The sequence below is a fragment of the Onychostoma macrolepis genome, chromosome 08 (assembly GCF_012432095.1).
Source record: "Onychostoma macrolepis isolate SWU-2019 chromosome 08, ASM1243209v1, whole genome shotgun sequence".
Taxonomy (NCBI): Eukaryota; Metazoa; Chordata; class Actinopteri; order Cypriniformes; family Cyprinidae; genus Onychostoma; species Onychostoma macrolepis.
Genome location: NC_081162.1, coordinates 19,439,404 through 19,457,506, shown reverse-complemented (window position 1 = coordinate 19,457,506; position 18,103 = coordinate 19,439,404). Strand labels below are relative to the sequence as shown.

Genomic DNA, 18,103 nt, shown 5'->3' with positions numbered 1-18,103 from the left:
TTCCCATATTGAAGCTAATGACTCTAAACCTCTTCCACGAGACTTTAGCTCTGGAATCAAGCTCGCAATATAAAGTTGACCAACCTTCCTTCGGCAAAATGGCACATTAACATGGGCATCAGATGATGGTGACCAGGTCTGAGATTTTTGATGATGATCATGATCAAAATGACTGAAGATAATGATCATAATGGCAGCATTGAAGATGACTGTTGATTTTGAAAAAGAAGCCCTAAATGCTTGTGGCTTTAGACAGTTTTAAAAGTCATTTAGGTGGCAGGAGTTACATTGTATCTTATTTGATTTGATGAGAGCTTATCCATTACAAACTGAAAAGCTGGAGCCATGAACCCCATCTCTGGCACAATGGGTACCGCCAAAGCTCTGCCAGGTTCTCCAGCACCACCCTGACCCAGCCTCACCCGCGGCTTACTGGAAACCGAAGCGATGGTGGTCCAGATCCACCCACGTCAGTCCACAGAGGACAGACTCACAGGCTCCTCCAGTGACAGCCAGTCACCAGCAGGTGGTGACATGCCCAAGTGGAACCCAGTAATTACAATAAAGGTATGGAAGAACATCAACAACTGATCATGATGTCTGGAAGCACGTCAAGAAGTTTGTCACTGGCATGATCACAGGCAGGACTGATTGTCTTTTGCTTTTTTTTTGCCTAGGTTTGTGTGTGTTACAGTTTTGAAATGGCCGTGTAATGCTTTAATCACTGTGAGGCTTGATTTATAAGGTTCTCTTGTCCAAGCGTGCGGTTTAGTCATTGAACCGTAGGAGTAGTGCAGGCAGTGTTTTGTGTTTGTTTGTGTTCAGTAGTCTGCGGTCAGTTCGGACTGTTTTAGGAGCCGAGGCTATTACGAAATCAGTGGCCAGCTGCATCGGTCCCTCTCACGAGCAAACGATTTATCTTCTTTTGTTTGATGAACTCTTGTGCAGATATAATGTTACAGCAGATCTTTAAGCTTATTATGTATAAATTAATTTTGTCTGTGCAACTGAAAATAAAACCTTTCATGTGGTTACAAAAAAGAAAATCTTTGCTGTGCTGTAAATAGTTCCTTTAAGGAATAGCTCACCCACAAATAAAAATTCTGTTATAATGTAGTCAGCGTCCATGTTGTTCCAAACCCATAAGCTTTTTTTTTTTTTTTTTGGTCCATGGAGGTCTTTTGCATACAACAAAATGTCGAAAAAGGACAAATGAACCACAAATGACTGTTATACTTTCATGGGGTTTTTATTTAATTTTTTTCAATTGGAACTTGATAGACATTGTCATTATGAACTGTACCCCACAAAAAAAAAAAAAAAAAACCACATGAGTAAATTATGACAGAATACTAATTTCCTTCTAATTAATTTTTACTTTTAGTAAGTTTTACACAAAAAATAATATATAAAAAATATTTTATTCTACATAATGTTATTTTAGTGTCATTGATATGTTTAATTGATATACTATTATGTTTTTTATTAATATTTTAAATTACTTTCGGTTTTAATTTTATTATAAACTTTTTTTGTAATTTTGTTTGTCATTTTTATTTTTTAAATATATCTATATGGTTTTTATTATTCATTTCATATTATTCATTTAATATTTTGTCATTTAATATTTTTATTTATTAGAGTTATTTTGGTATTACAACTTCGCAAGTAGCTAAAATGTTTATTTTTTATTACTTTAGTTAACATTTATTTCATATAAAATAGTTTTAACGATAATAACCCTGACACAAGAGTGGTTTCACCATAAAACGGCCATCATATTCTTTGCTTTTGGTGTACCCGGTTTCCTTTGACATGAAATACTGGCTGAAGAATATATTTTTGCTAAAAGTGACATTTTTGACTTAAGAAGTGAAACACAAACCAAGATTTGTCTTCATACAGAAACTGGCATAACAAACCAATTTCATCCTCATGAAAAACCTGGTCTGGTGGTACCAATAATCCAGCAAGAAAAACAAAGTCATTTCAGGCCTTCGTAATTTAATCGAGTTTTTCCCCCTGCCCTTGCAGGGCCAGGCACCTGTTTAAGGGAACCTTTCCCCAGACTTTGTTATTTTTCATTTCGTTGTACCCTCAGGTTTTCAATCAAATCTTCATTACTAAGCAAACAAATTATTTCCGGGTCTGTGTGGAGACACAAGTATAGACATGAGTTATGAGATTTAAACATGGAAAAGGCTCTCATCTGTAATATGTAACATCTGCACAGGACAGTCATGTTGAAGAGTGCAAGAGAAACCAGTATAAGCTCTACTGCTCAGGAGTCTGCTGACCTGGTCTCTGAAAGAAAAGAAAAAAAAAGAGAGGAGAGGACATATGACCATTGAAAGGAAAGCAAAAGCAAGCAAGACAAGCAGAGAAATGAAATATGGAACAGAAATTAGAGGTTTATATTTTTCTGAAGAAAATGTGAAATTTTTGGCACTATAATTGAAGTTTGTACACTCAAAAATCATTAGGCCTTGTTTAAGATTTATGCAATTTGATTGATAGTAAAATTCCATCAAATCAAATTGAATAAACCTTAAATACTTGATGGAATTCTACTATTAATTAGATTGCATCAATCATAAAAACAGAAGTTAAATTTAGCTTTAAAATGGACAATACTGAAATTACTATACAGGTGCATCTCAATAAATTAGAATGTCGTGGAAAAGTTCATTTATTTCAGTAATTCAACTCAATTGTGAAACACAGACTGAAGTAGTTTAAGTCTTTGGTTCTTTTAATTGTGATGATTTTGGCTCACATTTAACAAAAACCCACCAATTCACAACAAATTAGAATACTTCAGAAAACATTTTTAGTGAATTGTTGGCCTTCTGGAAAGTATGTTCATTTACTGTATATGTACTCAATACTTGGTAATTACTGCCTCAATTCGGCGTGGCATGGAGGTGATCAGTTTGTGGCACTGCTGAGGTGGTATGGAAACCCAGGTTTCTTTGACAGTGGCCTTCAGCTCATCTGCATTTTTGGTCTTGTTTCTCATTTTCCTCTTGACAATACCCCATAGATTCTCTGGGGTTCAGGTCTGGTGAGCTTGCTGGCCAGTCAAGCACACCAATTTGGTCATTTAACCAACTTTTGGTGCTTTTGGCAGTGTGGGCAGGTGTCAAATCCTGCTGGAAAATGAAATCAGCATCTTCAAAAAGCTGGTCAGCAGAAGGAAGCATGAAGTGCTCCAAAATTTCTTGGTAAACGGGTGCAGTGACTTTGGTTTTCAAAAAACACAATGGACCAACACCAGCAGATGACATTGCACCCCAAATCATCACAGACTGTGGAAACTTAGCACTGGACTTCAAGCGACTTCTCCACCCTTCATCCAGACTCTAGGACCTTGGTTTCCAAATGAAATACAAAACTTGCTCTCATCTGAAAAGAGGACTTTGGACCACTGGGCAACAGTCCAGTTATTCTTCTCCTTAGCCCAGGTAAGACGCCTCTGATGTTGTCTGTGGTTCAGGAGTGGCTTAACAAGAGGAATATGACAACTGTAGCCAAATTCCTTGACACGTCTGTGTGTGGTGGCTCTTGATCCCTTGACCAGCCTCAGTCCTTTTCTTGTGAAGTTCACCCAAATTCTTGAATCGATTTTGCTTGAATGAATGAATGAATGAGGCATTTATATAGCGCTTTAATGTGTATTGCAATACACCCAAAGCGCTTTACAATCATGTGGGGGGGTCTCTCCTCAACCACCACCAGTGTGCAGCATCCACTTGGATGATGCGACGGCAGCCACAGGACAACGGCGCCAGTGCGCTCACCACACACCAGCTACAGGTGGAGAGGAGAGAGAGTCATAGAGCCAATCAAGTGGATGGGGATTATTAGGAGGACATGATTGACAAGGGCCAGTGGAGGGAATCTGGCCAGGACACCGGGGTTACACCCTTACTCTTTACGATGAGTGTCATGGGATTTTTAATGACCACAGAGAGTCAGGACCTCGGTTTGACGTCTCATCCGCAAGACGGTGCTTTTTATTTTATTTTTTTTTTTACAGTATAGTGTCCCCGTCACTATACTGGGGCGTTAGGACCCACACAGACTGCAGGGTGAGCACCCCCTGCTGGCCTCACTAACACCTCTTCCAACAGCAACCTAGTTTTTCCCAGGAGGTCTCCCATCCAGGTACTGACCAGGCTCAGCCCTGCTTAGCTTCCATGGGCAACCGGTCTTGGGCTGCAGGGTGATATGGCTGTGCTTGACAATCCTCATAAGGCTGTGGTTCTCTCGGTTGGTTGTGCATCTTTTTCTTCCACACTTTTTCCTTCCACTCAACTTTCTGTTAACATGCTTGGATACAGCACTCTGTGAACAGCCAGCTTCTTGGCAATGAATGTTTGTGGCTTACCCTTAGGGCTGGGCAATAAATCGATTAACTCAAATGTGTAGTTTACATCGATTTGTTTGAATGAAAATCGGTTTTCTCTTTAACATCCGCCGACGCTCCCCTCTGGGCTCCTGTAGTCCCGAATGGCCTCAGCCCTCCCCCCGCACGTTTGCCATATTTGAGTTTAGGTAGGGTTTTGTGATCCCCCCGCAATCCACCGCATCCCAATGTGTTCGCAAAGAAAATGACGTGTACTTCGGATCCCTTAAAGCGGTGTTACTCATTGCGGCTCACCAAGCTTTAATTTGTGGCTCGCATGGCAGTAAATAATACGATGATATGATCAATACAGAGATTTCATAAAAACATTTAAAAAAAACAAAAACAAGCAGGGCTATAACATAACCCATTAAAAAGCTCACACCGTGTCTACACCGGACACAAGTGTCGTGATGCGATCAGGAATTTATGATTTCCGCGATGCGGAAAATGCAGACGGAATCACGGAATCTAGTTATAAAAACAGAATTTACTTTATAATGGGAATGTCATTGAATTTGTCAAAGTTTGGATGAATAAATCAAAAGTAGGTCATTACACTTATCAAATCGCGATTATGAACTAGTATCTGTAAATATTAAGCTGCAAAAATACCATTTAAATATGAATCCTGCGTGTCTCGTTATGAATGAATGCACAGACGGGCAGTTTCATTTACTACACACATACTGAAGCGCGCAGTGTTTTCAGCATCTGCCGTCTCGCCAAATGAGGACATACATGAACAACAGTCTGCTCTATTACAAATAATTTATTATTATTATTATTTTATTTTTTTTAAATACCCAAAACAGCGGGATTACAAGATGGAAATATAGACTAGAAAGATATTTAAACTTACTCTGCACTTAGGTCCATGACATTGACTCACTGCTGAGTTGTTTTGGTCGAATGTGCTCTTGGATAGTTAGATACATGATACGCTAATGTAGAAGCAAATAACTTTAAATAACTTTTAAAATAACCCCCTTTGTATTGCATTGCATATTGTATGTTCAGGAATGACGGATGGATAAGCAGACATGCTATTTATGACTGGATGTAACTTTTGATACTTTGCGGGTAAAGTTCTCCTATTGACTTTGTCCTATAAGTAAGGCTCTCATGAAAAAAATAGTGAGGACCACTGCCTTAAAGGGAATAAATACGAGATGGGAGGAAAATGTATTTATTTCCCCTCGCAGTTTTATCATTGGGTGATCATCATACTTTATATCAAATTGCGGATTCAGGGAGCTGCTATTATGCATTGCAACTGCTTTTGAATGCACGATCGAGATTCGCGATCACACATCCGTATTTATACTATGGAGCGGCAGTACTTACCACACATTTTACAAGATTAGATGTTTGTCAGTTTTGCTCATGATCTGCAAATCATTCGTCATCGTCCTGAGTCATCTCTTCTTACTCCGTTTATGTGGTAAGTGAAACTTTATGTACTGTAATGTAACTGTAACAGGCAACCGTTAGCAATCGTTATTTGTTTTCTGTGCCTTTCAGAATACTGATTCACGCTTCGGGCACACCCCCTAACCCCCGCGATGTCATCGTCCATCGTTTATCAGAACTTAAACTTGTGTTTAAAGAAAACTTATCAAAAAGGGTCACATAATTTTATGCTTTATGTTACATTTTATGTTATGTTATGTTACATTTTCACTGTTTACAATGGCAGGGCCTGCCATCTTGTCTTTTTGGCTTGTTGTTTCTGATTGCACTTTAACCCTAAGGGGGAAATCCATATCAAATCCCAGAAGGGAAAATCAAAACAAAAAGTTAAAACTTGTTTTGAACAATTTCTTTGCCATCTGCAGATTAATTTTAAGTAGGGGGGGGGGGGGGGGGGGAAATCGATTTAAATCGTAAATCGGATTTTTTTTTTAGGCCATATCGCCCAGCCCTACTTACCCTCCTTGTGAAGGATGTCAATGATTGTCTTCTGGACAACTGTCAGATCAGCAGTCTTCCCCATGATTGTGTAGCCTAGTGAACCAAACTGAGAGACCATTTTGAAGGCTCAGGAAACCTTTGCAGGTGTTTTGAGTTGATTAGCTGATTGGCATGTCACCATATTCTAATTTGTTGAGATTCAAAATCCAAAATCATCACAATTAAAAGAACCGAAGACTTAAACTATTTCAGTCTGTGTGCATTGAATTTATTTAATACACAAGTTTCACAATTTGAGTTGAATTACTGAAATAAATGAACTTTTCCACGACATTATCATTTATTGAGATGCACCTGTATGTTTGTGTTCATAGCCTTGGAAGAGAACAGAATGTGGACAGGATGTGGAGTAACCTTTTTTCAATGTATACAGGAAACTTGTGATACAAGTCTATAGGATTTTTTTTTGTTCATTTTATGGTCCACCAGCACTGTAAAAAAAAATTAAAAATTGGGCAAATTTAAAAGTTTAAGGCAACCAGCTTCTGCAGATTTTTGAGTTTTCTCAACTTCTTGTTTTAAGTTTATACAACAAAAAGTTGAGAAATTTCCTAAAAAATAAGTTGAGAAAACTCAAAAATCTGCTGAAGCTGGTTGCCTTAAACCTTTATTTTTTTTACAGTGAGGTAAAACTGCATGTCAGATCCTTTAGAAAATATGAAAGCTTCTTTCCTCAACAAGCCACATGATTTGAGGTATGACAGATGTAAACGTTTAATCCCTAACCCCAAGTATGAACACTAGTATAGTTATGCCCACCTTAGCTAGCCCCACTAACGAGTTAATAAGGCCAAAAAAGAGCAGCGAATGTAAGAGGAGTGCATCAGAGAGTTCTGATCGTTATTAACTGTTTAAGTGTGGATGCTATGATTTATGGTGCTAAAGTGGCCTGAGTAGAAATGTCACAGCGCATTTCCAGACGCATCTATCTTGTGGTTTTGGCAGCTTGTTGTTCTGTAGACTTACATGTTTGACGTGCATTAGAGTTGATACACACATACGTGCACTGGCACACATGCGCATATGAACAGCGCTCTCCCATCCTCTCTGAAGCCCTGTCTTGTTCTGCAGTATTCCTGCGTCTTCGGACATCTGCTTTCCATTGCCAGCATCTCTGAAGACTTGAAAACATTAAATGCTGGCACAAGCTCGGTCTCACTCCAGCACTTAATGCTGCACTTAGGTGACTTGAAAGGCAGGAGGCGAGAATTGTAGAAAATGAAGTGTCACCGAAATAAAAAATCACCTAAGATTACCACCAATTACATTTAATAATGGCCGACCCATCTGCTGATCAGATGCAGGGAGTCCCCGTGGTCCAGTGGTGGGGTTATGGGGTAGGGGGGTAGCACTGTGTCTTTTCCTACTGTATGTTACTGTAAAGCAGTGATTCCAAGTAGCTTTTCATGATTCCAGTTTTGATTTTGGACATGAAGTGGACATTTGGCCTCAAATCAGTAATAATAAAATTGTTTATCAAACAAAATATCAACAAAAATATTCATAAAATCAAATGCTGAATCATGTTTACATGCGCAACAATACCCTGATTACTGTGGCATACAAGAAAATTTTTACATCTGTTTTTCTCCAGTTTTGACATCAGATATTTGCAGAAAGACATGCACTTGCAAAAAAAAAAAAAAAAAAAATTCAGAAAAGGTATTTTCTACTGTGCCGGTATTTTCTGCTTAATATTTTTGTGGAAATCATGATTTTGCTATTGTTTATTTTTTTACATTTTTTTCAGGATTCTATGATGAATAGAAAGTTCAAAAGAACAGAATTTAATTGAAATAGTAGTCTTTTGTAACATTATAATTGGAAAAGGTATTTTCTACTATACTGGTATTTTCTGCTTAATATTTTGTGGAAACCATGATTCATTCATTCATTCATTCATTCAGGATTCTTTGATGAATAGAAAGTTCAAAAGAACAGGATTTAGTTGAAATAGTCAACTCTTGTAACATTATAAATGCATTCACTTCAATTTTGCTGAATAAAAATATTACTTTCTTTAAAAAAATATTAAAAAACTTACATAAGCCTTACAAATCTTAAAAATCTAAAATCTGACCCTAAACTTTTGAACTGTAGTGTAGAAAGTACGATCAGTGAGCAAAAAAAAACGTTTTCTTTTATTTATTATAATTTACTTATCTATACCTCACTTGATAAAACAACAGTTTTTAACCTGACCTTTCACTTTGTTGGGATATAATTGATGAAAGTTTGTGCAAACACACTCATACGCTGAAAATATGCAAAGCGAACATGACAGATTGACAGTTTTCTAAATTTATATTAAAAATGATGTCATCTACAAATCAAATATTGTGTTATTAATTTCCCCAAATATTTTGTAACTATATTAACCAAATGACAGATGAATTTGCACCAAATAAAGCAGAGCTTGATTGGAAGCAGAGACTCTGATGTCAACAAAAGATACAGGAAGTGTTTTCTGTTCCTCTTTAAAACTTGACAAGTTTGAATAAGATGGATTTATAGCATGGGAGTGTTTGTCATATAAAACAGCTTTGTTATTTGCCCAGAGTCTAAAAGCCTTGTTATTTTGTACACTCTTAAAAATAAAGGTTCTTCACGATGCCATAGAAGAACCTTTTTGTCTAAATGGTTCCATAAAGAACCGTTAACATCTGAAGAACCTTTCAGTTTTACAAAAGGTTCTTTGTGGCGAAAGAAGGTTCTTCAGATTATAAAAAGGTAAGAAAGAGATGGTTCTTTAAAGAACCTGTGACTGAATGGTTCTTTGTGGAACCAAAAATGCTTCCTCTATGGCATCGCTGTGAAGAACCTTTTGAAGCACCTTTATTTTTAAGAGTGTACACGTGAAACGAGGATGACAGTGAAAGTGTTTTTCTGCTCTGTTCTTGTGTGTTTGTGAATGAGGCCAGCACACCAGTCTGGTCTTCATCACGGAGCTCTGCTTTGCCCTCAGGTGTTATTGGCACCGCACTGCAGTGATCTCACACCCAAGATTGTCATTCCTTAATAGCTTCTGAATGCTTGCAAACCTGCTCCCTCCTTTACCCTCGCTTACATTTGGTTAAGGATCAGAGATCTTCTAAGAGAGCTGGAGAAACATCCTCTCTGTGTTCTGTCTGTCCTCCAGGTATAGATGAGAGCCAATGTGTTCTTTGTCCTTCATCCATCTCAGCTTGATTTCACTGTGTGAGATACGGACAAAAAGTCTGGGAGAAAAAGCTCGTTTGGAGGTATCTATTGTGTATATATATCAAGACTTTTTATAACGTATCATGTCTGCATCTGGATAGCTGACATAAAGCATTGCTGTGCTTCATATTTCAAGCAGCATATTTATAATTCTTCTGTAATTATATTAGATTATATACTTCTAACAAAATATATTTGATTTTCAAATGGCACTTTCATAGAGTATTAAAAATGTATGTATGTATTTATTTATTGAAAAATGCAATTTGGTATTGTGGCAGATTGGCCTCCCCTAAAATCCCCTTTCTACTGTCTCTATTAATGAAAAGTGGGATAAAATCCTTAAACAATATTTTATAATACAAGAAAACATATGCACATGCATTCAGTCGTGCATCTGATGATACCAATGTTTCAAGTGCAAGTAGGCTATGGGTTCCACTCCTCTCTAAGCATTCAAATCTCTCTCTTTCTTTTTTTTTCTCTCTTTTTCTCTTTGTCCCAGCTTTCACAACTGGAGCTTTCACAGACTCCCACCTTCTGACCAAAACCAAGTGCAATACCCAGAAGTAAATTACCATTGCAAATTCAATATAAATCCAATCTAACATTCTGTCCAAGTTTCCAAATGTGGAGGAGCTTCTCTTATTCAGCCTTGCCATGACTAATTCTGTTAATGTAACAAAGCATCATATCTTTAAACCTCTCCCATAATTCTCTCCGTATAGAGCAAGGCTTTTAATGCAAACTTGGATCTGGATCGATGTAACTTGGCAGCACTTTTTTGGAATTGGACAATAATACATTAAAAGAAGCATATGGAGTGTGAAGTATTCTGATAGCGAGCCATTTGCCTCATCTTCTGCAGGTTGGATGTGCACATTTCTGTGTTGCACAAGCACATCGATTGGGGACAATCATCTAAACTCCAATCGTCACCTTCAGCAAAGGCATTTCATCTGCTATTCATGATCGTTTTTATGCTTGTAATCAAAAGTGCCTCAAAGGTTCTTCTGTTATTTTGAAACAAAAAAGCATATTTGTGTCTTCTGTTCCTCATGGTTGCTTAAATAGCTATTTTGGGGGTTAAAGGGTCTTAGCTAAATGGCTCACAGCAAAACTGTTTTCACAAGCTGCCTCTTGTGGCAAGAATTGCATCCCAGATACGATATTGAGCAATTTTGAAAATCTGTAAAACAGATTTGTGTTGAAAATTCCTGTGGCTTCTGGCTATATTTTCTCTGCACCTCACATCAGCAGTATAGTTTACCTCTTGACTTTGTGGCATTTGAAGATGTCTTGTGAAACCGATTATCAGTGTCACATACAGGAATCAAGGCTAAAATAAGTTTAAGATATATAATTTCTATTTCAAATGAGCTCACAGCATAGTAGCATGCTAAAGGACGAAAGAACAGGAGGACATAATTAAAAGAATGTTAGTTTTAGTGTGAAACAAACTATTCCAACGTCATTGACAAACCTCTCAATCCTCTCCAGATGAAGCAAGAAAGCCCTGGCTTTAGCTCAGCGAGCAGTGATGTTATACACAAACACAGTTTGACATTCCAACTGTGGGATTTCGAAGCCAAGAAAAAATGATCCAAGATTTAATAAACAACCATTATTGTTCTTTGAAAACTAGAATGGATGTGAAAAAGTGTGTTTCTTCTGTTTATAGAGCTGAGTGGATCCAGCATGTGCTTTACAGGACCTGCGTGTCTTGTGACCTCCTTCTCCATCGTTTCTTTTTCTCTTTCTCTTGTTTCTTCTCACCTCTCAACACTCATTTCTTTGTTTCCCTCACAATTTTTTGCTTTATAGCAATTACTTGTCACCTTTTCATTTTGTGTACTTGGAAACAATATCTTACCGAACCTCCTTTGTCTTTGGTTTGGCTTTATCCACATGTTTACATGCTGGTTTTGATCAGACTCCATTGAGTGTTGCATTATTAATATCATCATAGCGAGCAAATTAAATTTCTTAAATTGAGTTAGTAAAAAACTTGAATAATGCGGTCACCCACACTGGACTCAAAAAGAGTGTCAGCTTTCCTCCTGGAAATATTTTCAAACACTATTAAACCGTATTTATCTTTATTTTGATTACATTTGCTACAGTCGGTTTAAGAGTTCTCCTTGTGCAGTGACACTGACTGTGTCTCATTGTATCTCACTTTGGCCAGTTAAAACTGAGTTTTCCAGAAAGTTGTGCAATGGGTTTAAAAAGACTGGTGAATGGTTTTAAAAATCTGTAAATGTTAATATAGCTGTTGTATTTTCCACCTGTTTCAGTGAATGGAGGATGTATCTCATTCTGTTCAGAGAAGCAAAGCACTTCTGAGCTGACAGCAGAAGAGGGAACCTTGCTGCGCTGTGGACAGAACCTGCCAGTTCAGCCTGGAGCCCAGTATCACCACAGCAGCCACTGTGAACCACCCACACAGAACCTTCACCTGCAGGAAAGCCCCCACCGAGACGCCAGGTGAGACTATCACAGCACAACACTTGGACTGATTAATAAGAATTGTTGCCATCTGAGAATTTTATATGTCTAAAAAAGTGACTGAATGTGCCATTTAAAATATATATTGAACATTTGCTAGGTATAATGTTATTTAATTCAATTTTGACTTGAAAATTAGTTAATAATCTACTACATCTGATGTACATTACATTGACTGTTTATTTGATGAAACTGTGAAAAATCTTAGTGATTTATGCATAGTCTAATTAATATTCATGAGTGAAACATTGCTATTTTGTGACATGAGAACCACCAATTCTTCCTCCTCCTACTTACACTACCATCCAAAAGTTTGGGGTCAGTGAGATTTATTTATTAATTTATTTAATGGTTGGTTGGAAAGAAATTAATGCTTTTATTAAGCAAGATAGCATTCATTTGTTTAAAAGCAGGTCGCAGGGAATTGGACCATCCGAGTAGTGGCGGCGGCCCAGCATTTATTTTTTAAAGTGACAGTAAAGACATTTATAGATTTACAAAAGATTTATAAAGATACATATTTATATTTCAAATAAATGTTGTTCTTTTGAAATATCATAGTTTCAGCATATTAAAATTATTTCTGAAGGATCATGTGATACCGAAGACTGGAGTAATGGCTGCTGAAAATTCAGCTTTGCACTCAAAGGAATAAAATACATTTTTAAATATATTAAAATAGAAAATAGTTATTTTAAATTGTGATAGTAAATCACTATATTACTGTTTTTACTCTATTACTTATTTGATCAAATAAATACAGCCTTGGCGAGCAGAAGAAACGTCTGTCAAAAACTTACTGATCCCTAACTTTTAAATGGTATATTAGTACCATTATTCATGAAAAAACAAACAAGTATTTGCTTTTTGTTCTCTGAGACGTCCAGGATTAGCAGTTCATGAGAGTAGGATCTAGTAAAGTGCATGTAAAGCATTTAAGATTGCAATTTTATAGTCCTGCTAATTACATTAGAAATATAAACACATATCTGCAAAGCAAATAAAGTAGGTTGTTTAATAAAGCTTTAATGCAGTGCGGAACAAGTCAAACAAGCTAGTAAAACACTGCAGTACTGATGGCGCTTCTTGGCTGCATTTGTTTTTTAAAAGGCTAGGAAAAGAGACTGCCATCGGTTTCTGTTGGCTTCTGTGTAGCCGCAGTACAGTTGAAACCCATCGTTTCAGCGAGGGACGCTATCCAAAGTGCTTTCACTGAAACATGCCATCCAACTCTCCCAATACTGTCACTGAATGTCACTGCTTCAGCCAAACAGGAAGTGGTGAGCCTGAATGGAGCGACTCATGACAAACTTGAGGCTTCGGCTCAGCCAGCACGTTAGCATTAGCGGTTTCCCGCACCAAGTGAAAAGGGGACTTAGACAAAATCTTTCATAGGCTGCTGGGACAGAGGGCCCTTCTCACATCATCCCGGAGCTTTGCACACAAATCCATAATGAGCAAACTGACAGGAATTATTATGTGGAAGATCACAGCGACGCACTGGGAAATATGACCTCCATTCAAGGGGGGGGCAAAGATTCCCACTATAATGGGGAGTATTGTAAACACAGAGCGTTTAGAGGCCCACCATTATACCACCAAAACCAGGTGACTTCTATTTAGCTCACATGTAGGCTTCGGTTAACTCCTATTGTGTCATCAAAGCCTGTCATACGCTGAGGATGACAGCCCGCCTGTATTCATCTCTCTCTTTTCTTATTTTTAAATACCCATTCATAACTATAGTTCAGGCCAAATTTCCTGCATCATTTATTCATGGAATTGCTCGGGAGCGCTTGTGGTGGATCTAATCGGTGTTTAAAATACGCCACAGTGGAAACCCATCCAATGGCTGTTTCCTGAGAGAGAGAGAGAGAGAGAGAGGAACATAAAAAGTAGCTTCTGATTAGCACAAACCAAACATTATAACCTAATAAGATTCTGTAAGGGTTTGCAAAACGAATCTCCAATCGCATCGCATTTGGTCAAACATTGTCAGTGTTAACAGAGATGTTTGAGAGTGCAGGTCTGCCAGGACTGGAGCACAGAGGTTGTCTGTTCCTTTGGTGTCTGACAGTGCAGAGTTGGCAGTGCTTTGAGAAGCCCTGGCCTTTATCTTTCAACAAGCCAGGCCGCTAATAGCGTGCATATTCTTTCTGCTTCGTTCTGCCTAAACGCTCCTCATATTCCTCTGGGTGTGTTTCATTCTCCCGCAGGTCTGCTGGCTTTCAGACGGCTCTCAGCTCGCCGTCTCTGTCCGGTGGCGTCAATGGGTGTCATGCGTTGCCGTCGTACCCCATCAAACAGGAAGGCTACAAGCTGGGATCGTCCCTGGGCGACTTTTCAGGAGGGATGGGAGCAGGTCGCAGGGAATTGGACCGTCCGAGCAGTGGCGGCGGCGGCGGCGGTGGCGGTGAAGGTAACTTAGCAACAGTTCTCTCGTTGTCAGCAATGGCGGTGACTGTGTATCCATTTAATAATGAAGATGGCTCCTCCCCGCTGGCTTTGTCCCCGAGCTCGCGTCACTCAGCAAGGCCGAACGCGAGCGGACTGAAGAGACGCTGCCTCTCGGTGGCCTCCCAGTCAGCCTCGGAGGGAATCGATATTGCTGCAAACATCTGCTCCTCCCAGATGTCCTGCGTTAACGGCCTGCGGACCAATTCGTCGTCACCTACCGCCGCCACGTTCTCCCACAAGCCTCTCCCCAGCCCTCAGCTGCCATCACCTTCCACCTCGTCCTGCCTCCTACCCCTCTCCTCTTCCTCCTCGTCCTCCTCGGTGTCATCGGTGGAGCATTGTGAGGACGTGGGCTCCATGCAGCCGGGGCCTGGCGTGGGTAGCAGCGACGGGCTTGGACTTCTAATACAGCCCGGCACTGTGCTGGACGGCTGTACGGCGACGCTGAAACAGGAACCAGTGGACGAGTTCTCTCCAAGTGAGGAGGAGCTCTTTCAGCATCACTATCACCATCTGACGAGCCACGGAAGCCACTGCGGTGGGCATTCCCACCATCACCACCACCACCATCATCAAACAGGCCCCCCACGGCCGCCCATGCCCCCTCCCTACCACCTGCACCAGTACATGGGCTCCGGCCCAGGAGCTCTACTGCATCTTCAGAGCCAGCAGCAGTCTCCACCCTCAGGCCTGCTGGCACAACCCAAACCCACAGGCCTGGTTGAACAGCAGGTGGGCGACAGGGAGGACGTATTTAGCGATAAGCAGGTATGCCGATGGATTGACTGCAGCGCGGCGTATGAGCAGCAGGAGGAGCTGGTTAGGCATATCGAGAAGGTCCACATCGACCAGCGCAAGGGCGAGGACTTCACCTGCTTTTGGGCCGGATGTGTGCGGCGCTACAAACCCTTCAATGCCCGCTACAAGTTGCTCATCCACATGAGGGTTCACTCTGGAGAGAAACCTAACAAATGCATGGTGAGTATCTACCTTTTTTTGCTGGCTGTCAAAAGTGCACGATTTCTAACGGTTCCCCATAATGAAATTCATAGAGGTGATTATAGCTGGCAGCTGAAATTGCCTTGAAAATGCATACGCAGTATTTCGGACTGAATTGTTTTTGTTGGAATCCTCATTGGCTTTAATTTGAGTGGAAAGTTGGGGAAACCAAATGCCGGTATAATTATTTTTAATTAAGCAGGTCAGTTTTAGAATCAGTTTTAAAGTATGTATTATCAACTGAGGACAAATAACTCTTTCATTAGGCTTTATTAAACCAAATTTCTTTCTAAGGGCCCCACAAATCCATTATTTTTTATTTTTATGTCTGTTTTATTCAAGGAATAGATTTGGAAGTTCTCTCCAAGCTTCATTTTTCATAACAGCTTTCAAGGGACCACCTATGCCTATTTTCCTCAGAGTTTTTTTTTTTCACAACCATATCGCATGGCACGAAATTATGATTTCAACTGAAAGCACAGCTAACTTTTCCACTGACGGGTTTGGGTATTTAATTGGACCTGTAGTCTAGCTGTATAAATAGTGTTGTGGTGAAACCCAAGACATCCAGGTAAAACTCTCCGGTTCCACAAGTCAACACACTAATCAATGTCAAAGTGCCTTTTCTAACATTTTCAGCTCAAGTGGAAAAATGGCTCCAGCCCCACCAATGCGCAAGTCCAAATACACAATTAGTCCACAATTTGTGTAGGGTGAAACTCTGTTTATTTTCTTAAGATCTCTTTTCTCTCTCTGTCTTTCCATTTTTAAAAAATGAAATGATTGAGATCTAAGAAAAAACCCTACACATCTGTTTAACATAACCAAACAATGCGTGCACTTGATCCCTTTAAATAGGAGGTTTAAACGTTTAGCCGTCCCACAAGTATTAAGTGAATTGGCTCTTTATCCAAACTAAACACTTGGAAAAATGTAGTAGTCTGTAAGAACGGAGCCGCAGAGGAGATGACTAGCAAAATTCCCCTCTATTGCTCAATCGGAGAACGTTGGATTTCTTGTCAAATATATTCAATTTCATACACAAGATTCTGTCCAAAAATCCTTTTATTTTACATATACTTTAACAGCTTGTTTTGAAGTCGGCCTATTCCTTTAAATCCCGGGATGCCTTTTTGTATCTGAATTATCTGTTTAGCCGTGTCAATAGGAGACAGCTGTACGCTAATATGTGGAGTATGTTACAAGGGTAGCATTAAGTAGTTCCGTTGAGGTTATTAATGACAAGTTTTGTTTATTCTCGAGAAGACGTTGGTTTACTCTGAGCTCACAGCAGCTGGACTGACAGATGTAATTAGATCATATAAATTCCTTCAAATCCATGCAGCTACATTTTCGGCATTGCTGCGCACTCTGCGGTATAAACGTGGTAGTTCTGGAAATCATTTTTGTGAATTGTTGCTTTTGTTGTATATATGTATGTATTTGAGTATTATTGTTTTTTCTTTTTTTTTTATAGTATAATCTCTCTCTTTTTGTCACTTGCTCATACTTGTACAACAGTGCTTTAGGAGTTCTGTTCTTACTCTCAAATCTCTGCCCGGACTATGTGGCAAGAGCCCTGGTGTTACAACCTGTCAGAACAAACAAACACTCATTTTTATTGAGGGCGATGCTAAGCAGATGCTAAGATAGGAACAAACCCATTATTGTTGTAAAATGGCTGGACATTGTCTCTGGATGTAGTGAAGGCCTCTCACTGAGTCAACTCTGTCCAAGTTCAGTCTCTGTTTTTAGGCAGTCCGGTGGCCTGGACTAGAATCGCATTAAGGTTTCCTGTGCGAAACGTCAAATGTCAAAGGATTTTCAAATTTTGTGGATCACTAAATGAATCCCAACTGGCGATACGTATGGTACTTAGGCAGATTTCAGGCCTATTTGGAAAGATTTTGTAACATAGTGCTTTCAAATATTAATTACTTACATTTAAATGGAAATAAAAGTAATGTGGGTAATGTGTTCAAGTTTGAGTAGATTTGCGTGGAATTGACTTGTGGCAGAATTATTGTGTTACTGGGTGAGTTTATTTTTTACTGTATTGATGTTTTTTATTTAAAAGCGACTTTAATAATATTAATACTAATGCTAAATGATATGCAGTTTTTATGGGAAGCTTTTAACGTACAGACTCAACCACACAAACTGTGTGATTCTGAATGAAAAAAACTCAGCTTGATTCATTCGATACCTTTTAATCATTGGAGAAAAAATAAATATTATATTTATATTGTTTAAAATATAATTTATATTCATTAAAATATTTTTTATATATTTATAATTTTAAAAATGATAATTATTTATTTATTGCATTTATTTATATTTCACAAATTGGATGAGTGCGCATACTTGACTGGTTGACCTTTCTCAGGTTCTGAAGTGTTTTCATTTATTCTTCCGAATCGATGCCTTCCTGTGACCTCCGCAGGAAGCAGCTTTTGTCTGAAACATGTTGTGGCCTTTGCGCAATATATGAAGACATTTTGGTATTCTAGCTATTTGTGCAGAGGAAACCGATGAGACGTTTTGATTTAGAAGCAA

At 38.9% G+C, this 18,103-nt stretch overlaps 1 protein-coding gene across 2 annotated transcripts in view; it reads left to right on the top strand.

Annotated features, from left to right (window-relative positions):
• Nucleotides 1-18,103, top strand: part of LOC131545837 (zinc finger protein GLIS1) — a 78,569-nt gene that overhangs the window by 18,930 nt on the left and 41,536 nt on the right. For both annotated transcript variants that reach the window (XM_058785024.1, XM_058785023.1), the window contains 2 exons: nucleotides 11,881-12,070; nucleotides 14,308-15,526. In XM_058785024.1, coding sequence (XP_058641007.1) covers nucleotides 11,881-12,070; nucleotides 14,308-15,526 — 1,409 coding nt within the window. The remainder of the gene's footprint in view (nucleotides 1-11,880; nucleotides 12,071-14,307; nucleotides 15,527-18,103) is intronic.